General features: G+C 41.1%; 1 protein-coding gene across 3 annotated transcripts in view; it reads right to left on the bottom strand.

Annotated features, from left to right (window-relative positions):
* Positions 1-22,072, bottom strand: part of LOC119722326 (cytoglobin-1-like) — a 38,014-nt gene extending 15,942 nt beyond the window's left edge. Inside the window, exons 1-2 of one of the 3 annotated variants that reach the window (XM_038192376.1) lie at positions 21,553-22,072; positions 14,779-14,843 (exon numbers count right to left, since the gene is read on the bottom strand). In XM_038192376.1, coding sequence (XP_038048304.1) covers positions 14,779-14,843; positions 21,553-21,569 — 82 coding nt within the window. In that variant the 5' untranslated portion in view covers positions 21,570-22,072. Of the gene's footprint in view, positions 1-9,047; positions 9,275-11,513; positions 11,678-14,778; positions 14,844-21,552 lie in introns of those variants that run through there. The other 2 variants (XM_038192378.1, XM_038192375.1) reach the window with 2 other exon arrangements.
* Positions 22,073-22,535: the final 463 nt, after the last annotated feature.

Raw genomic sequence — 22,535 nt, 5'->3', positions numbered from 1 at the left:
TTAACGATTTCACTGACCTGTGTCTGCGCAGGGTTTGTTCTAAAGATATGACTTCTTAACCCTAGCCTTCCCCATCAAAATCCATCCCCCATTTGGGGGATTTTGGCATGCAAGCATACCAAGTCCATCAAAATCCACCTATAGCAGTGGTGGTCTTTGTGGTGGATTTCGGCAGATTTGGTTCTCAGCATTATGTGAAGCAGAGTCAGTGATGGATTCTGGCGGACTTGGTACTGTACTTAGTAAAACTCAGCAGGGAGTGTTAATGAAAGAAGTACTAGCTATATCTGAAGACAAAAACTCGTGCAGTGCCTACAAAACGTTTCAGTTAGAAAGCTGTCTATCATAACTCTAATTGTACTTCTTTTTTTCTCAAATAACATAACAGGATTAGTACACAACACCACGAAATCTGATGTTAACTTATATCGTGATTTAGTATTATTATGAGATCGAGGTACCATCCAGGTCAGCGTTGGAATCTTCATTGCAATATCCTCCGGTTTAATTAAATGTATCCCGTTGCTTACCCACACCCAGGGTATACCTCACCAGGGTTTTATCCTGTGCCGGCAAATTGTCAGAAATCACGGCGCGCGCGCGAGTAGTTCGATAACTTGACTCGCACGGGGGGAAAAAAGGTGCCCGTATAGTTCCGCGTTGCGCGGCGGCGGGCAATAATATACAAGCATAATCTCTCGCAATAAAACAAGCGTTTGAGCGGGGTGGATCCCCGTGCCGATAGCCGTAGGCAACATCCGTTTTTACGGTGCGACCTATCGACTCGAAACGGAGCGATTTCTAATAATAACAGACAAGCACTGCGAGAATCGGCTGCCCTGGTTTTTCTGGGGAAAAGCTTGAACCGTTCTGGGGCTCATCGTATAGCTGGGTAAGCCTGGGTCTAGGTGTTTTTTTTTAAATTCAACTAAAGTGCAAACATATGCATGTTTGTTGAAATATTTCTAAAACGACTCACCCTGCCCCCGAAAAAAATGAAACAATCATTAATGACGCAATCGTCGCACGAAAAAAATGTTTAATGAAACGTGGTCAAAGTCTATTTAATTTGGTATAGAAGAATAAGAAGAAGAGAAACAACAACCTAAAAAAAATCAGAACAAAAACACAGGCTTTTCCGGTTGCAGTTGATATCGAGTTAAGAGATTCGATGATGTTGGCATTTGAAATTCCAAAATCTTGGCAACCATTTGGTTTTCCATGAAGTTATTTAGAGGAATTTTTACATCCTTACTGGGACATTACGTCCTGGAATGCCCCCAATTGAACTACAAAACGCGTTTTAAACGAAATTATGTTAATTGGAAAGGGCGTCTAAAAACTGGGCGTTTTGTGTTATTCTTGCGAGAACCATGCGTGAACGCATTTTGACTCTCAAAAATCGAGCTGTTGAGTGCTAGTTGTGAATCCCTGCCACAGTGCATCGCATTCTGCGGACGTACGAGAAACTACTTTGTGTATTGGTGCTGTGTGTATTATGAGTCACACACACAAGTACCGAACATTGAATGGACACGGTTTGAAATACGTATGCGAATGCCACAAAATGTCCGCCGCGTCCGATGTAAACAACTGGGTTTTCTCGTCTTTTCTATAGGTTAGTTTCCTTTCAACCAGACCTTTGAAATTGGATAATAAACAATCCAAAACATAAAAAATATCGAGGATTTAAGGCCGTAACGCCCTTTAAAGTCCAAACGTAGCTTTCGCATTAAATTTCGACTGATACCGAGAAAGACGCCTCAAAACACGGCAGTTAATATGTACCCCATGTGTATCTTGAAATTTTGCGGTTGGTCTAAATTGTTGGTTTTTCCCTGAGTGTATTGTCGCCATATACATCAATTTGTGGTTTGTGTTTCAGTTTCGGGAACTCTTCACAGCTGGTACCAAGTTAACTGCATCAATCAAATTGAGATTTGTGGTTTTGCATCCCGTAGACGTCACCAGTGTCTGGCCTTCCGTCGAAAGCCAAATTAAGCACAACACTTGACTCCAAAAACGTTCCTTATAACAAGCACGCAACATACAAACCAACTTGGTGCCTTTGCCCAATATCGTTTGGTCACTGGTGACTGCTGCACGGCTTCAAGGAACACGACCAAGATGGCGGCGTTAGGCTTAAACCGAAATAGACAGGTGGTCAGTGAACTACAATATTCCTATTGATCGATCTAAATGAGAACGCAGGTATTTAAGCAGTTACATGGTTGTGTTATTTCCAACACCATGTTGTCAATTACAACTTCACTGACAGAAAATAATGAGTTTTTGACTGAAATAGTCACACTTAACTCTGAAGCATCCTTGCGATAAACAGAAGTCCTTCGCTTCGTAGTATTCATTTACCAAAAGAGGGACATTAGAGTTAAAAGAAGAATGATATTTTCTTTACTCCAGCAAGGTGATTCGAAAATCGATAAACTTTGTTCTTGTGATTGTGCATCTCATCGGAGATATGAAATTTGTACGTGCAGTGAACGACCTCAACATTCAATCAAAGACATTTTACATAACCTTTAAAAAAAGGGAAAGCCCTTTTTCAATCACGCTCGTCTACTTTTGAAATTGGTCTGCTTCCTCTAACCATTCCTTCGCATGTGAGAACTGATGAGAAAGGGAAAAATCATCTCCCAAAGAGAAACTTGTACAAACATTACCGATACTGCATGATGGTAGAAGAAAGAGAAGGAAAAAAAAGCGCATAATACGACATTTCTGGGTGAACGGACGATTAGGGATTTGGGGCCCAATATTATGGATCCACTGCGCTCGGTTTTTTAACGATTTTCTTCGTATGCGCGGCCACTGCCTTGGTAGTGCTGGCGCATAGGTCCTGACAATTCCAGGGTTCCTCGGTTGTTATTATTATTATTACATAAATGATGACTCGAGATCGTAGACCGAGCTTTCTGGGAAATTAAAAAAGAGCGAGCTGCACCACAAACGGGAGCAAACTGTTGGGGTTCTTTTTGGAAGAAAAAAAAGGTTTCGTAATCTAACACCCAGTTCGTTTGGAAACTGTTTTGGGGCGTTGTCCCTCGAGATCAACAAAATCAAGATAAATTGCACTTGGGATTTCGTGAAATATTACCGTTGAAATCCCTGAATGCATTTCACACTGTTTTTTTTCCTGCAAAAAAAATGATGAAAAGCAATCAAAACAGTGGAAGAAGGTACAATTTGGTGTAGCAAGAGGCTAACAGAAAGACACTGATGCCGGTTTGAAATCACGAGGTACGTACCTCGCAGACAGGATACAGCTCACGAATTTTATAAAACTTCAAGTTGAAAGGTTATTGGGCTTTGCAGAAAATATGAGGTATAAGCCTACCAAACACAAAAACGTATACAATGTATAGACCATGTGCCCTGATGTCCGCCGGGCCGCGAATTGTTTTTCTCCCAAACGACATCCACATAATGGTGTACGCTATGGCGTTTCAGACTTCATTAAAGCATCTTTTGCATGCTATTTGGCCACATTAAACAACATTTTAAGCCGACATTTTAAGCCAGTCATATTTCGAGAGATACACAAGCAGTACAGAAGAGAAGCATTTGCTGAAAGATGGCAGCACGATACCACAGCATATCATTTTGAAAACAAATATTATAGGCTACATGGTCTATAATGACACCAGAAATGTAACCTACAGTAAGGAAGGAAACTAATACATGTGATCGACTGAACATGAGTTTGCATTGTTAATGGAACTGTCAAGTCAGGTTTGCTCACCAGCTACATTTTCTAGCAAGCTAATGTCGCTAAACACATTTTACTCTATTTTTACGTCTCTCTGGGGAGCTCTCTTGATTAGGTGAGCGCAGAACCGTTTATCAAATAAGCGGCACTGAATTACAACGATTTACGTTTGGCATTTCACATTATTTTCACTTTACGAAATGGACGATTTCCGAGATTGGCGAGGACGTATGGAAGAGTTTCAATGAAGGTTAATTTCACCTTTAAAGTTTCCATCCATGATGCCCCATCGCTCCTGGCATCACAATCTTCCCTGAATCTTCCCATACATAAAGCCACGCGAGAAATTGCAGGATAACCCGTAACCTATACAGAACTCTGCAATCACTGCTGTATACAGCGACCAAGGCAGTAAATCGCCGAGATATGAAACGGAGCCCGCGGTGTTTTTCTCCTTTTTTTACCCTCCTCTTTACCCCTTTTTCTGTCTCTCCCACTAATGATCTACTGGTAGGCCAATGTTCCAAGGGGTCTTAATTTCAAGGGGGGGGGGAGACCTCATGAATCCTGGCGAGGAGGCTCGTGTATGTAATCGTCTATGTGATGTCGATTCGGATAAAAAGCGGCACAAATTTGGATCTGACTGGGGTTTTTTTCTGTTATGGGGTGTGCGCAATTTGTGTTGTAGCATGGTCGACTATGAGATTGCTCCGTTGATAAATTGTCTCCCCTGTGTCTGTACCCAAAACATGACGTCTGGAAGAAGGAGCATTTTGTCTCTTAGACTCTCGGCTTCATTATGATGTTCATCTGGGTGTTTAGATTTGTCGATATCGAAAGTCTTTGAAGCATAATAATCAGTTTATGTTTGCATCAAAACAGATAGGCCTAGACCTGCTTGGCTACGCTAGAATGAAAATTAATAGATTGAGGTGTTGTTTGAATTGACGACACGTTTGTTTTGCTCTCAAATACTGTTTGTTCATAGTAGTAATCCTCGTAAAATTGTTGATGAGAAGCGGGTGTAAGAGTGTAGGCCTATCACCGCGGCAAACTTATGATATACGTAGGAAAAATCAGACAACCATACGGAACTAACGTCACGAACTGAATGAGCCCCTTGACGTTTTCACCAGTAATCACGACGAAAGACGCACGGTAAATTAACACGATGATATAACAAACCGCTTTGGCTTGTTAATATGACCTCAACCAGGGAGAGAGGAGGTTGTCATCGACCTTGCAAATGCCGGAAAGATGTCCTGTTTGAAGCGTAATAAGACGTCAGGCGGTCAAAGCTCTCGACCCACACACTAGTGGAAGAAGGATAAGTGTTGTCAAACGGAGCTTTGTTTGCATTCTGGGTACAGTGCAGTGTGAAACTAAGTGCCCATCGCGCGCGCGTGGGTGTCATCGCGAGGCGAACGCACCTAACACGCGTCGCCAGAGCGCCAGGTTTCCAATACGGAAAACAATGTTTCTGGCGATACATCCGGGAAATGGACACTTGAGCGCGGGCACTGATAGTGGGAGGAAAAACATGAGGATTGACCAATTCCACGCTCGAACAACAGAGAGAGGAGCTTCAACAAATTGACAATTCCAAATTGACGTCATATAGCTTTTGGTTCGGTTGAAGCTGCGAGCGCGTAACTTTCGTATATGACACAACCTCGGAACAGCTAAAGAAAGCTACAAAATGTACAAGTGACCTGTTGAAAAAGTGTCTGTTACTCTACAGAGTTCATACATGTACTACAATGAGTTTAGACACTGCATTATTTAGACACAAGTATCAGGAGTTTAAACTTCTACAGGTCTGTGACACATTCACACGATAATAAGCGCGTATTGTTTATTTGATTTCAAAAGGAATCAAGTGTATGATGACCCACGCGAGACCTCGTTTGCCCATCGCGTGTTGCAGTATTAAACAGAACGAAAAAGCTATCGCCACTGGTTTTATAAATCAGCACAGAAACATGATATCAGTGAGATCCTTGGCTTTGGAACGACTCTCTTGTTAGGCTTACGCTAAGAGAAAGGAACATTTGCTGTGGCCGTTAGTCAATAATTTATGGTAAAAGAACGTCCTGCCTCGCTTTTAATTGAATTACAAACAAAAGTAGCAATTGGACCTATACTGGTCACAATGCACACGTATGTTGCGTGTAGTCCTTGACAGTAATACGATTTCCAAAGGCGCATATCAGAAACGTTTCTCGACGAACGACCGCGCCCGTCTTCCGGCTTTCATTTATTGACCAAAGAGAAACCCAGCCTGGAGATTATTACACGATCAAATCGCATATGTCACGCAATGTTTTTTCAACATGCGGGAGCTTCCACCAAAACTGAATATAGGTCCTAATTTATGTATGTCTAATAATATAAATATGATCTTGACCCTTGGCTCTTGAAACAAGTACATAAATAGGATCTTGACTCTTGAGAGGGGAAAACATTGTTACGACCACTGAGTCAGCGTGTTACCTTGCGTGATGTGTGTTGCCCGGTTTACGAACTTTAAACAAGGACCCGCCACGAGACACTCCAGGTGGGGGCTTTGTCGACTGAAAATATAGGTCCTGACATTCAGTTGCGAGATATCAAACCACAAAACAAAAATGCTCCCTGGCCCTGAACCCAACAAGTCTGCCGTCACTGCACGAGCGACATTAACCCTCAGCACCCAACTGGGCCAGTAAAAAGTCAACGGGATCATCTTCAAGGGCAGTATCGAATGGCAGATGAAAATGTTACCTGTGTCTCCTCCTGAACTTACGTAGGCACACATAGCTATTGACGGCGCAAGATGATGCAGGAATCGAATATCGTCTGATGAGTGCTGTGCCAAGCTTGATACTAATCCACCAGATGTAACTGCATTGTACTACTAAATGATAATTAAGGCTTGACATTTTATATATCTGCTGTTTGGCATACCAAAATGCACGCGTGCGATCTATGGATAGTAATACAGCTGCATTTCACACGTATTTAACCTTCGCGGCAGATACATAATGACTGTCTGTGTAAAAAAAAATTAAAAGATTAAAACCTCATGGACTCAGCGATCGATAACTGTGTAATTAAAAAAAAGTAAATCACACCAAGATGAAAATATAGGAAAGCAATGACAGTTAGGGCCTAAAGGGGCATTACGGGCTGAAATCCCCGAAAATGTCATGTTTCGGAGTGTCTACTTATACTATTTTGAACGTACAGTTGAAATGAAACTAACCTAATGTCTTTTCCGTTCCCGGGAAAAGACGGGGGGACGGTTGTTTACATCGGACACGACGCAGTACGCATACGTTTTTCTTGTCGTTTTCATTCAATGTACGATGGGCCTACACGTTGTGTGTGTCAGATAAATTACACACACCACCAATACACACATAATGTTTCTTACACGTCCGCAGAAGGCGGTCCCTGTGCGGCTGGAATCACAACTAGCACTGAACAGCTCGATTTTTTCGGAACAAAATTGTGACCCCCGAAATTCGTTCTCGCGTTCTCGCAAGAATAACACAAACATGTCCAGTTTTTAAGGATGGTTGTGTGGACGTTTTATTCTACTTTTAAATGCTCTTTCCATTAATATCATTTCGTTTAAAACGAGTAGCCCAACTGGGCGTATTCCAGGAATTATATCCCTTTAAAAACCAAAAGAAAGACATTATATCGATACAAGGATGTCATTGATAAAATATCAGCACTGCAGATATATAATGGTCAGACAAAAAGGTAGAAATACAACGCTTGTAAGCTTACAACAGGAAAAGCAATACACACCAATTCCAAAGTATTGTTCAGTCTCTGGAATTACACACGAAAGCATTTACCTCTAAAGCAATACAATATTCTGAGTACATGCAATAGGCCCACACGACGTGTTCTATAGAAGTTCCTTTTTGACGGTTTTCGAGGAATGCATCGTGTGTAAGTTGGGTTAAACGTTCGTCCTTGTAAGGCAAAGAAAGTGATGACAATGGTCAACCATTATACAATGTAGGCCCTACTACTGGCCTATCATCCTATGTATCCATCCGCATTTTTAGCATGTAGGCAATAAAAAGGACATACAACGTGACCACCACGTACGTACAGGATTGACAAATATCACACCACTGCATTTACACAGAAAGTGGGGCTTGCTATACCATAGAGCTATAGGACCCCCGCATTATCTTCTTCTTTTTTACCATTCACGCTGGAGCACAGTTCTGGCATTGATAAAAGTTTCTGGCCAAAAAATTGAAAGCACTTGAAATTTCTTTCATACGCGGGGCAAATCATACATATTGGGTATTTGATATACAATTTCCATTTTTCTAAGGAGTTTCAATTCAAATTTCAATTTCTGATGCAGCGTCAGTATTATTTTTGTTGGCAGAGGGAAAGGTGGTGCAAGGAAACAGGGTTAGCATGTACCTTTTTTGAAGTAGCTATTTGCTGTAAGATTTTTGATTAATTCTCGCTTTACGAGAATTAAATCACAAACTAGAAATGTGTTTGTGGACAAACGCCAGCTGTTTCGGCTGTTTGAAATGACTCTGTGACATGTGATGACGAAACGAAGACGTCACTTCAACATATCACAGGTTAGGTATTTATCAAGTTGCAACCAAATCGGACCTATAGTTCTTAAGATAAAGGTCTTAAAAAAATGTCCTGTCGAAACAGCTAAAAAAAGAAAGAAAAACAAATCTTAACGAAATCAAGAGCTGTTTCGGCAGATTTGCCGAAACATGCGTTTATAAATGGTTATCAGTCAGTTCAAACAATAATTCCTCTATAGAGTCCACCTCCAGCTCTCGGTAATGGAGTTCGGCATATGTATTTGAACGTCATTCATTAAGGAGCCTGCATGCAAGGGATTCGTCTTCGTCTGTTGGTATTGCGTGCAGACAATCAGCCGGTCGGACTACATACAAATCTGGCAATGAAAGACGCGTCTTTACATCTAAAGTTATTGAGGATTGAGAGAGGTTGAAACCGATTAAATGTCAAGCGCGAAATTGCCATTTTCAGTCAAAAGTGATGTACGGCTGATTTCAGATGATTCATACGTTTATAATATTACACGTCTGCCAGTGCAGATGCCTGAACCGGGCTAGTATGTGTAAAGGTGTCAACATACATGTCAGATACTTATAATCATAATAGATTTTTTGCCGGATCGATTAATTAAATTATAGAAATTACACAAGAAGAATGTGCAAATCGATTTCACTGAGCAGTGGATGAATTAAATGCGATCGATAGCTGGAATAATAAGTGATCTAGATTAAGTGGACTGTGATAGCAAACTCACACAGGTGTTGGCGGGATTTGTCGGCCAAACTCGCACCGTCGATAATCAATATATCCCCGTTGGAGTTCCGTTCTACTCCTCGCTGTATTTCCATGGTTTCTGGTGTGTTACGGACCAACTCACTGTCCTCCGACTCCTGTACCGTTGAAAGGCTCGCGATCCCCCGTCCCTCTGGCAATTGGCGCCCGGTGATTTTTTTTTAATGCGATGGGTATTGTGCGCGTATAGAAACTCCCCGTGTGTCCTGTGTCTATAAAAAGAAATCGACGACTACTAAAGGATGAAGTGACGAGCGCAATTTATATACCTCTGTCGTCCTGGATTGATCGGGGACGGAATCGAGAACCCTGATTGGTCGGACGGTCCCCAGGAAAAAAAATAAAAACGAAAAGTAAGAAATCCACAGTTGCCGTTGTCGAATTCCAACGTGAAATTCCAGATTCGGTCTGATAATTGCGTTGTTCTGCTCTTGCTTTAACACTTGATGGATGGGGATGGTGACGTTGAAAGAAAACGCATCAATGCAAATGCGCGTGACGACGCTGGCAGGGCAAAAAGGGAAAAAAATATGACACCGTCTGGCCTGTAGTATTAAGTCAAAATTCCTGACTTAAGGGCATGCACTATATTTTTTTTGGGAGAGAAAGATATGTGGTAGTTTTTCCCCTAAGGGCTGTGGTGGTCCTAACAAAGTCCAATTTTAACCAAAACGAACCCCGGACCCCACCGACATCATATTTACGATATCTGATACTCTGGAGTGACTGCAGACTACAAATAAAATCTGGTTGCTATCAAAAAGAAGAAGGCAGCTGTAAAATGTCACAATTTGTTTTTTTCGTGCAAAATATAAAAGAGGTTTCAATGCTTCTTGCTCTCCACGTGATGAGCTTGGGGATGTTTGTAATACTGCAGTTTTGTTTCTCCAGCTGTACACGTGGTGGCCAGTTGGCACGGAGTCGCTTTCCACGCGATGTTTCAATGTTTCATGAGAACGATTTGAAAGATGTCTCTGCTGTTTGCCTTTTTTTCTGGGCCACGCCCATCGAAAAGGGGTCCTCCCACGGACTGCCCTATAAAAACATCGGGAGGTAATCTTTGATTTCACTTCAATGCCTTGGGATTAAGTAAACATCTTTTCTTAATCCGAACCAGATTTTCCATTCTTTTTTTCCCCTCTAGAAGAGTGCATGACCGATCGTGCAGCGCTTGAGATTCAGCCGTGTTGATGTGCTGAAAGAGTATAACTTTGTGACGTCCCTGCGCCGTCTGTTGTATTTTGACCAATGACAGATAAGTTTAAATGTCGAGACGCCATTGGATAAATGTGTACAGTATTTTGCATCTAACTGGAATTATCGAAAGCTCATTGGTAGAAATGTGTATAGTATTTGTATATAACTGGAACATTTCATTTCAACGTTGAGTTTCTCGTTTGTTTTTCGATTTGCAGAACTCCGACATGCCAGATGACGACTAAATACGCGCCGACATATACATCCAGTGTTAAATTAAAGATTAGGCCTAATCATTATTTTTTAATCGATCCTAATGCAGTTATTCGCAGTGTGTGACACAATACATCATCAGATATTGATATGCAATTATTCAATACAACAGATCAGCCAACATTTCACAACATGAATATTCACAAAACAAACGGCATCTGATTGGACAACACTCGAAGCATATTGACTACACCGTGACCACTTGTCAAAGGCGCACGTATGATTTATTTAGATCAAAACTCAATCCATTAAAAATGGATCGTAGGACCCCACAGATCCAAAGGAATTTCAAGCCTGTCGAAATACCTGAAAACCTTTCTGACAATTTGTAGTTCGTATATGGTATAACAAACTTAAGCCACATATGGTGAGGTTTTGAGTACTTTATGCGCCCTCAACGGGTCGTTCTGGGTGAGTTGACGAGATTAGGTTGCGCCCACCGCTGCTATTTGGATCTGAATTGGACCGTGTAAGTGTACAAGCTTTATGACTTCGAGGTGTCCTGATCAAGTCCCGTATAGAGTTGGGTTCGTGTGACTTGTGCTGGAATTACCACCGTGCTTGGATGCCCCTCGAACCAACTCCGCATGCGTCCTCAAACCCACCCTTCTGCATGGTATTCATGCCGAATTCACGCATGCGCGTTACTCTGAGTAAATTTATCCCGGGCCAAGTAGTCAGGCAAAATTTCATGCGAGATTTACGCGATGTTCTCAACTCTTCGTATTATGTTCCCGAGAGGATCACATTTCCTCCTCCTACGAAAATGTGATGAACTCCTACTTTGAGGCCGCGAGTTTGCTGAACTATCGGCACAGGTGAGGTCTACAGGTTGGCTATATATGCACGTTGAAATGTAAATTAAACCACGGTTTTATTTTGTGTTTAGTATTTTTGTTTTGAGATCCGCAGTGCACACCTGTTGTTTGACGAGTACAGAAAGAGTGTGGATATTTACCTGGTGCGATCTGCTTGCCCCGCGCAGGAAAGCAAGGCGTACACAGCCCCATCGCCGTTCCTTCACGTCCCGTCTTCCCGGTACCCACTCCAGGCGAATTATGGTCAGTAGACCCCCAAGCCCTTTTCCTCAACTTCCAACCCCTCAGCAACTCCGACCCAAGTTTTGGCTGCGTCAGCGGAGTAATACAGCTAAGAATTCCGATGCTGTTTCGCAATTTTGTGGGTCAGATTCCGAGCAGCGTGGTGCTGATTTCGGCCTACAACTTGAAGACAAACCACGCAGTGGCGCAACGAATACAATCTTGCCTACAAAATTTACCCAACCATTTACCGTCCTGGAAAGGGGTAAAGGGCCTGTGTGTATTGAGGCAGCCCAAGGGTCAAATATTATAAACATTGTAGACGCTGGTTTGTATTTAAAAAAAAAAAAAAAAGCCGAGAAAAGTTTACGAGTTGGAGCAAACTCGGAGGCTTTGCTCCCCTGCTGCGTGCGGCGAGATCGACTTGGTATATTTACACGAAAAGACGCCTGTCATCGGCTCCTCCGGGAAGACAAATCGCTTCCTTTGTTTCGGGTTAACTGCTAAAACACACGAATGCCCTAAACATGACGGCGCGAAGGCGGAAAAGGAAGCGAACTTGACGGAGGAATCGGAATGAATGAGTCGGAGTCGGGATCATGCCAAAGGGGAGAGCGGTCGATAATTATGGCCCTGGTACACATCTGGCATGCTGCCTCGTTGTATTAATGTTGTCATTATTTTAAATTCCCCCTTTTTTGGTGAGAAGTCCTCCTGTTTTGGTATCACAATTGTTGTTATCAAGCCAAAAATGTGTTTGAGGGATACATTCGCAGTATGGCTTGTGCTTGAAGGGCATTTTTAAGTTTTGTTTAGGCATGTAAGGAGGAACGAGCTAGCTACAAAGATACGCATAGGTCACCCGTATAGGCGGGTACCCCTGACGTCACGGTTTGTCAGTTGTCACCCATTGCTCGGTTACAGGGTTCATGTTTAAGATGGCTACGTATGTTTACCGTTAGCGCCTGCCTTTGAGAAACTGCAGTTCGAGAAAGTTTAAGAGTGGAATGATCCCGCCGCCTGGTCCCCCCCCCCCCCCGGAACTAGGCATGACAAGTCCTCTTTTCCTGTTTCGTAAGACCGGTGTATTAGCACACAGAGTGTTTTAAAATTCTGGAAAGGGTTAACAAATTATTGGGTTTTCAACCGAAGGAATAATAACTCTGAATCATTATTGACGTCACGCTTTGTTTACACGTCGTGCGCTTTCCTATGGGAGCCAGGTTTGGACAAGAACCACCAAAGCTCCCATAAGAAGGTGCACATGTAAACAAGCGTGACGTCATTATGTTTCAGGTCTATTTTGCACTACCATTTGTGGAGTATTTCTTTTGGACGTGGAAAAACCTGAATACATCAGGAGATTATCAGGTCTTCGGGTAATTTAGTGAAAGTATAGTTTGATTGTCGGTGTTCAAATTGTTTCATCAAGGCCATGACTGCATGAGACCCGTCATTTATTTATTTTCTGTGTAGACATTTCGAGCATGGGTAGGCAGGCCTTAGGGCTACAGTGTTTAAGTACACTTTTGTTTACCCTGGCCGGTTTGAAATGTTATATTGTTTTTGTTTTCCGTCCCTCTATCTCCTCTCCCCTGTCAAACTGTCCACCCTCCCTTCCTTCCCTCCTTCCCCCTCCAACCCATTCCTACTCGCATCAGTCTTTAGTCTCGTCTGTTCTTACTTTTCAATTTCTATTTTTTGTTTACTTTCTGATTTATATTTGCTTTGTCATTGTACTTTTGTTCATTTGTTGGCCGAATAAATAATAATAATAATAATAATGTCGTGGATCAATCCCAGAACTGATTCCTTGGCTGCAAGAACAACCGTTACCTTCCAAAATGCAAACCGCGACTCTGTTATAGTAAAAGACATCTGAAGCTCTAGACCCTCCTTTCTGCGGCAACCATGAACGATCCTGGCCAAACTGAAATCTCCCCCTCCAAACTGATGAGCGCTGATGGCATGATTAACCTCTGGGGCGATTTCTTGGGGACCACGACGGCCCGAAACATGCCGTAACGCTGAAATCGTCCCCCTGAGAACTTTATAGCAATGTTAATCTCGCGTCGCTGAAAGATGGCGTCTTTTTGACTGCATGCTTGCGCTTTCAAGGCACCACCCATCATGCATAAATATTGAAGGTATATTTATATATATCATTTCCTTTGTGTGCATTCTTTTTGTTTGAAGCAACAAAATTGATCAAATTCTAACCCGTTAAGTTTCATCTCATTAGATACTATACAGAGTATGCATACTTTTTTGGGTCGTGTAACTGGATTTCTGTCTAATTTGAACCACCTTCAAAGTTTCAAACGAAACATTTCAGGCAGAATAATTTCACATGGTATGTGATACTTGTCCTATATCTTCACTTTGAGGAAGGTTTCTGTGATGAATTAGTACTTCACCACAATATCCCCATCACAGGTACTTTCACCATAGGTAGGCCTACTTTTGCAAATGGTCCTAAATGGGGCTTTAAATATAATAACATTTTCTTTAAACCATTTGTTTTGTATTTGTACATGTGTGCATAATCATTTGAAGTGCAGGGCCCCAATGGAAACCAGTTTTAAACTGTTTGGGCATACCCTGGGTAAAGTAATGTAATAATAATAATGCATTGTAAGAATAATCAAAACTTTTCAACAATAAAATTACGTAAAGGCGATCATTAAGATAACAGATTCGAAGATCCGTTTCGGACATCCACATACATGACCGAAGTAGGTTGGTACCAAGGATGCGGTGATATGGCGACTATAATCGAACTCAACGCAGTCGCGAGATCAGACAAAGATGGCCGCCTTGAGATTACAACTATAGACCACGTGACATCTGTTTACAAAATTGGACATTGTGGTCACGTGTTGCCAACTTTCAACAAACGGTTTTCTCAGTTCCAGCTCTGCACTGGGTGTATTGAATGGCTTAAATGTGGTAACATATTGTTGAATGTGTGGACAAATTAAAATGGAAAAGATGTTTAAGTGTTTGGGTTGAGGAAGGATACATTCTACGGTAAAGGTTAACAAAAACCTTCGATCATTTTGTCCAAAACGTTTACAACGAATAAAACAATTCTGGGGTACAATGTCTTCGAACAACAAAAGGTCTGGCGTAGGACAGGCCAGATTTTTGTTCTGCCAGAAATTTAAAACAAGTTCGACTCACTTGAAAACGGAAGGATATTTGTGAAATTGGCCCACAGCTGCTTGAAGAAGCTCTCGTCCTTTTGACTATAACAAAAAAACACAGAAAGAGAATCTTACAAATCAGCAAACAATTGTGAATGATCGTTAGTATGAAAAACAAATAGCTTAAGTAACGTACAGATTTTGTTCGTGTTTAATGAAAGGTTTCTGTACCAGAGCATTTCAGAGAACATAAAAGAATTACACATCTGGTACTTCTTGGATGTTTTTGTTACTGGACTACTTTTCCTCTTGGCGTATGAATACAATATAAGTAAACCTAATCTATAGTGAACCTGTAATCTGATTACTGTACGTGTTTCGATGGGCACAGTTTATGGTGCAGGTGAGAGGTGGGTAATTTGGCTGAAAATTCATTCTGACAAAGGAGCTCAGCTGGGATTTCTTTAGATTGTGGCGCTGAATAATTTACGAGGAATGTGACCGAAAGTTATTTTTTGGAATTCTCGTGGGTCTCTTTTTTGGGGGGGGGGGGGGGGGGGGGGGCGGGGGGTGGTGAGAATGTAGTAGACAAAGTTTGGTCGAAAAGAAAATTGAGCCTTGATTCAAGGTTATAGTTTGAGGTCATTGACACGTGTTTGATAACTGTGCTAAAATTATACCCCTCGCACCAATATGCGCGCGGTCAAAGTTAAAGCTGTTTCAAAACACTTGAGTTGGCATATCTAAAATCGTTTCAAAGAAAACTCATCGGCTTCCAGGAAAGAACTGGCAAGGATATAAATTATGTCCTGTGAAAGTAACAATGTAACACGACCTTACAAACATCTCATAGCCTTATGTCCTATACTGAAGATTGAAAAAAGAAGAAGATTAATTGGTAATTTGATAATTAAATGGCAACTCTATCAACTCTTGGTGTATATTAAAACAGTCACTCAAAGAAAAACGGTGTTTTTAGAAATCTGGCTGCCAATATCAGAACAAGGAAGGACATTCTTTCGGAACACATTGTTTGGTAATTTGTTCATAAGTTCCTCTACTCGTGTGGCTTGCTATAATGAACAACACTGAATTACATCGTGTCCTTGTTGATCCGAACACCCATTTTTACTGGCACAATGAATCTACAGAAACGATTGGGGGTTTTTGGCGCTGCTGGCCGGTACTATAATTGTCTTGTATTTTCTCCCTTTTTTTTCTTTCATCTGCGAATCTGGGGTCATCGACAGTGACAATGCAGTTTGTGTCAGTATACGTGTTGTCACCGACAATTTATTGACTCGAACAAAAAATCAAACAAGCCGAGGCGAGTTGGTGATGATGGATGCGTTATTGATAACACTATAAAAAAGCGCCTACGTGCAAAATGAAATCGGAATTTGATCGAGATTGACCGAATTTATTCGTTTAATTTGAAACAACAACTTGTCCAAGTAAATCTTGTCGAATACTTGATCTTTGCTGACTCATTCAACACTCGTTTCTGAATCTTTGAAAATGAGGTCAAAAAGGTTTTAAAGAAGGTTTGAAGGGGGAATGGAAAACTTATTTAGTTTGTTTCCCCAGTTTCCCCTAGTTTGCAACATGTTTCAGTTTGAAATTAAATTAGTTAAAGATTTTTTTGTAATTGGCACAACGTTTTGACTTTTCGTTTTGCCATTTTCAAGGGTATATTGGTGCCTTTTTAGTTTTTATTGTAATGCGATTTTCCATACTCATGAGCACAAGTGTCATTTCAGGCAGAATCCTCAATGCTGCAGCTATTTCAGCACCTAAAAGCTTCCAGAGTTTTAGATATTTTGCTGTCTACAGTTTCTTGGGTACACAATTTGAACAGACTACCTCTAAACTGAACAGTGTCTTCCTGAAATGACATCACAGCAACAGCGCCCTCAGTTGTCCGGAAAAGCATGGACATTTTTTTAAATGTTGACAGAAGTGCACTTTTCAATAAAATCAACCCCAAAAAGGGATGTCAAATGTTTGCATGCGATTAAGAGGAACAGAAAGTTGCACACAAAAAATGTTTCTAAAAAAAATTCACTTCTCATACCCTTTATGGGTGCAGAGTCCGTGAAATGGAGCTTTTTGTATACTCAAAGGACATACGCACATAGCGTTTACCGTTAAATTGAACGCAGGGAAACATTTTTTTTTTTCCTAGAACGACAAGGTGAAAACAAATTTCCACAAAGAAGCCGCCTGCCCGAGCAACCTTGGCACCGAGCGATGTGGCAGATCGTGGGAAGCGAAGACGGGACCCCGATACAAATCCGTCTGGATCAGTGGTACCGGTAGAGACTCGCACGGGGGTCTTTCAGAGCTCTTTGCTACCCATTGCCCTTCTTTTCAGTTCGGTAAATCGACTGTGAGGAAAGCGAAGCCCTCAAAAACCCTTTTGACACGTACACCTAAAGGAAATACATGTCTGTGTGGTTGTGATTGAGAGAAAAAAATGTACAGAGGAACATTGTTATCAATATTTTTGAAGTCTGTCTATACTGAGGGAGTTCCCTTGCCAAAATATCCGAACCATTGCTCATGATTTGATCCATCCTTCCAACCATAACATACACGTAGTATGTGTGCGTTGGAATAACATTGCGTTGAAGAACTCGTTGAAAAGTAACTGTATGGTCTATTTACTCTTGATGTGTAATATCAAAATACAGCTCATGGCTGGAGACATTGTGATTTAGTGTTAAAAAAGCTAGTTTCTCTGCCCGGCAACCTTGCAATATATTATTTGCAATATACATTTGGTCTTAATATTTACTTTTAGGCTATGTATGCAAGTTCATATAGTATCATGTTCGTTTTTTCCTTTGGACACAAAAGTATCAGCAAAAGAGTCGAGAACTGAATGGAAGAATCCTTCCGCCATTTTGGAAAATCCAGCATCTGTGGTGGGAAAGAAAAGGCCGCCTCCTTCGCTTTTTTTTTACAAAGCATAGACGGGGACTTTATATTTGTAGCGTTTATGACTAGTTTATCAAGCATTAGACCCTATGTAAAATGAGCCAGTTGGTTTTCGTGATTGTGTTTTAAGGCAAATTGTATAGATACATGTACTTGTAAAAGCTATAGGTATCTGTGTTTTAGAATTTCTTTGAAATGGACTTAGTACATTTGAAAACTTGGGGGGGGGGGTCAAGTAAAATACAGTCATATTCTTCAAATCTGCTGTTTGATATTTACGAGTTGTATTTGTAGCTACGGCAAATCATCGTGCCTCTCTGTTAGTTAATAACAAAAATTGACCTTGTCTATTGCTCCTACATAATTTTGACGGATTTTAACCGAACTTTGTCAAAAGCATCAGTAGCCCGGCCCCAGCTAGTCACATGACCAAGGTCATCATGGGGTCACTGAGGGTCAAAAAGCTGAATTTTTTTTTTCAACTTAAAACACTACTCCTTCCAGAAAATTACATGGCACAATCACGTGACTCATGCATGAACACGAACTCGTTGGCTTCCCTGATCCGATCGAGCTCGTTCATTTAAAAAGTTGCCACGTCTGTACAGAAAGACAAACCTTAAAATTTCGTCCACAGTATAATTATATACACTTGTTGATTTTCACCGTTTCCAGGATGCGTTCAGAGTAAACAGTGATTAAAAGTTGAGTCCCGTGAGTTACGTGCAATACGTGCAGGGATTCTCCATAATGCACCCGAACTTGGCAAACAAAAGCCCATCCTCAACAATGGAGACTTATGGAATTCACTCGTTGCTTGAATACAATTAATGATGGATGGCTGGCTGACTGGTGGCTGGCAGTGATTGATTGAGTTTGAATTCTTTTCCGACTCGATGCATTTGCGCAGGTGAGAGTACAATGATCATTTGCGAGGCTGGTTTAGCAACTTAGTGGCAAATCCTGAATTTCAATTAAGGAAGAAAAAAAAACTTTGGAAACTACAGGAATTGGTCCGTGAACTTGCCACGGCCTATGCGAAAGTCGTTCATTTTGCCTCTTGCATTTTTGAGGCGATTTTATTTGCAATGTGCCCTAACCATGAAATAATGATAATATATGCACGCTGGCTTTAAGTTCTTTAAAAAAATGTGGCCCTCTGAAATTGAGCCGCAGGAGTACTAGTCTTGATTCAAGTCTCACATGCATCTTTTCGAAAACGAGGCTTCACTTGCTCTTATTCAGTTCTGGTAGGAGCTTCTACCACGTCACTTGGTGGTTGGTCGGTCGGTCAGTCTGTCTGTCCCCGGAAAATTGACCAAAAGTATGGTGTTCCATATGTGCCATGCGCGTTGCATTTTTCGGCGTCTTATTAATCAGCTCTGGCAGAAATCATTTTGATCGATTTCATGCGAGACTGTCATGCAAGACTTCTTGCAACACGGCCAGAGCTTATTGTACACTCGCACTTTTTTGTATCCTCCTAGGAGTACCATTATGGCCACTACCTATTTCTACCAGCTTAGGGGCATGATAACTATCATTTTGATCGATTTCATGCAAGACTTTCTTGCAAGACTCCTTGCAACACGGCCAGAGCTTATCGTGCACTCGCACAGGCGCTGTACAACATCTTCCTGGTCGGACAAGGTGGACGCCATTTTGTGGAGTGGTTGGACCTCCAGAAGGAGGAAAGGTCCTCAAAACGGACACAAAGTATGGTGTTTCATATGTGCCATCGGCGTCGCACTTTTCGCCAGAGCTTATTTTGCACTCGCACTTGTTTAGATTGTTGGGCCATGATTCCCGGCCGCGGAATTGCCACTTGTTTTGCAAGCATCGTATGCGACGCCAGTCAGCAATTGAACGTTTTTTCCTCATAATTCGACATAGCTTAATACGTATAGGCAATATGCTTCTGCGTCAGATATGTGAACGAACAGGACTCGTCGACATTTTTCTATGTAATAATGTAAGTCATCATGCGGATTTCCTGTAATACAGACGTTCAAAAAATGGAGCGTAAATAAGCAGACACATTCGTCATGAATTATTCGCAACTGTTCGCGTTGTCGTTCTCCAATACCGTTGAAGACTATTGTGACGGATACCTCCAAATAGGCGGATACCTCCAAATAGTGATCCATGGTTAGTTTAATAGAAAATATGCTATGCCTGGAATTTGCGGTTTAACCTTGTCACTTTCGCAAGAACTTTTTTTTTTCAATGACCCACATCCAAAAATGAGATTGTTAAGAAACGTGTAATCAGATATTGCCGAATACGTCAGAATCAATAATAACCTTAACCACGAGGAAGCTTGATCGTGTTCCCTGAGTCTATTTTATACATTGTAAGCTGTTGAATGGGATGGTGCCAGACTATTTTATGCACGCCTCGCTTTCAATGTTTGTTTTTATAATGTGGCTTAAAACTTTAGGATATGCTTAATCACATTTTCCTAATTATTCATCAGAGTAGATTGTTACATTTATTTAGAATTAACTTTCATTTCATTGCTGATAACTTACGTGTATTCAACTGTCATTGTATTATATTCAAAATGATGTTGTCCGAATTATAGTAGTGTGCAGGTGACCAAGTTCAAGTAAATTGAACAACATGCAAACCAGTACGCAACTTGTTTTTCTAGGTCATTTTTTTTTAAAACACGTAAGGTGACTTACAAACTTCCAGCACCACTACTAGCAAAAAAAGTTCTCAATAGAATAATGCCTGCCCCTGCGCGCAGTTGCCTGCGGGGTATGGCTTTTGGACAATGAACGTAGGCTTAGAAATGGTTTTCCAGTTGGCAAGCACGACAGTTTGCGGCGTGACGTGCATGCTTAATTAGGCCTGTAATATGCTTCCTCATCGTCTCACGGATCAAATATTAAATATAGGGAAGATATTTTCCGCAATGGTTAGGCATGATCAATTCAGGGTCAAGGCCTTGAACGAACCATGGAATAAATGTATCAGGCCTATAACCTGTATAAATGAAACTCGAACAATCTCAACAGCGCGTAGTTTAATCGTGTACGCAATTAGGCAACCCAATATTGCCGGGAATTTTTTTTTAAAAGGACATTTTTATTTTACGAAGTTGTCACCTCCATTCAGTTATTATTCTGTCATAACAAACACGTGTTTTTGCACAATTCTCGTGGATTTTTGCAAAATGTTTGCAAAAAAAAATGTATTGGTCATGATTCTTTGATTCACTCATGAATAGAAAAGAAGCTATGTTCCATAGTCTATTTTGATTCCTTTAATACAATCCTTTTACAATGTTGTTTACAAATAAATTGTCAAGAGGCAAAATTAACGTATATCGCCGTTTGCGAGTTAGCCACGCCCGTAAGACAACCCTACGGAATCGTGTACGTTACCCCGATAGGTTAATTAAAGATATAAGTCAATTCTTCTCAGACCACAATCAGAAGTGTTTGCATTTTCAGAGAAACAACACCTTTCGACAAATAATAATGCAACACATTTTTAAACACTATTAATGAATTGAAGTCTATGACTATGGACTGTGAACGGTTCTATAACAGTTCTGTGGTGCTTCTTTTATGGTGATTCTATTATTTTATGCGTAGAATCATTGAACAGCAGTCGACATTTTTGATTAGTGATCCCAATAATCGATTACCAGTATACAGAGACAACAAAAAGACTTCATTTTCAACCTTAGCTATCCGTTTTATGTTATCTTTAAATTCTCTCCAGAAGACACTTTAAAGGTTATGACTTATGATATTTATACCTGAAGATCTGTTACAGGACATTTTCTAATTTTGATTGGAAAAATAGTCAAAGAAAGAAGAAAGTAAGATCTATTTTTAAGTGTAGGAAAATTACTTACCCAGCTTGGTTCGTCATGGCTGTTTTGTAAGGAAGACTGTTCAGGTATACAAATTCCTCAGGAGTAATATTCTCTTGTAAGTTTCTATACAGCGCAATGGCAAATAGATCACTGCATGCACTGCGTCACGACCAGTCGTTCCAGCAAATTAAAGGTGATTATGTCGTTCGTTGTCAACTCCTGGCGTGAAAAAAATCTATAAAGTTGTCCTCGTTAGTGGTTGAGAGTTTAGGTTTACCCAGCGTGCGAACCGACAGAGGCTAATCTCCAGTGTGATTGACTCCTGGTCTCAGATAGCACACAAGAGTATACTAACCACCATTCAACGATATGGTACAGCTGGGAATAATGTTGCATCTTTCGGCCCTACACAACAATAATAAAGCGCCTCGGCTCAAAGTTCAGAATATCTGAAAATAATATTCCCATTGAAACGGCGCAATCAGCTGTTGTTGGGCACGGCGCATTAAGCGGGGCCCGTCACAAAAGCACCACGGGACGCAATCGTCTTTCACCTGGGGGGACTGGTGAGAATTTGTATAAGAGATAAAGTTGCTGCCGTGCAAAGAATGTGGAAAAGGGTCGGGCAAAAGAAAATAGATTTAAGCAAATATTTTCCAAGGGCAAGCTAAGTGCCTATTTGTATGTTGGGGTATTATTTGAAGGGGGGCTAGGATGTGTGGGGCGGTATGGTTTTTATTATGGAGAGTTCCAATCAGCACGGATCTCTAGGTTGTCATAACACTGTGAAAAACTTTGAACTTTTTTGTTGACCTTCTTATCAGAACTCGTTTCCCCGCACTCTCGGACAATGATGTTGACTGTTAGTCTATGGCGTTAAGTCAACTATAGTCTGTGTGTGAATCATCATAATAAAGTACCACAAAAGAAGTAGGGCCTGTAATTGAAACATGAATGACATCTGTTTGTCCTTTTTATAGTGAAAATCTGAGTGCAAAGTTGAAGGCTTGCATCCCAAATTT

The sequence above is a fragment of the Patiria miniata genome, unplaced genomic scaffold (assembly GCF_015706575.1).
Source record: "Patiria miniata isolate m_02_andy unplaced genomic scaffold, ASM1570657v1 HiC_scaffold_15, whole genome shotgun sequence".
Classification (NCBI taxonomy): Eukaryota; Metazoa; Echinodermata; class Asteroidea; order Valvatida; family Asterinidae; genus Patiria; species Patiria miniata.
The sequence above is the reverse complement of the archived record's forward strand: the minus strand, read 5'-3'. Positions and strand labels throughout refer to the sequence as shown.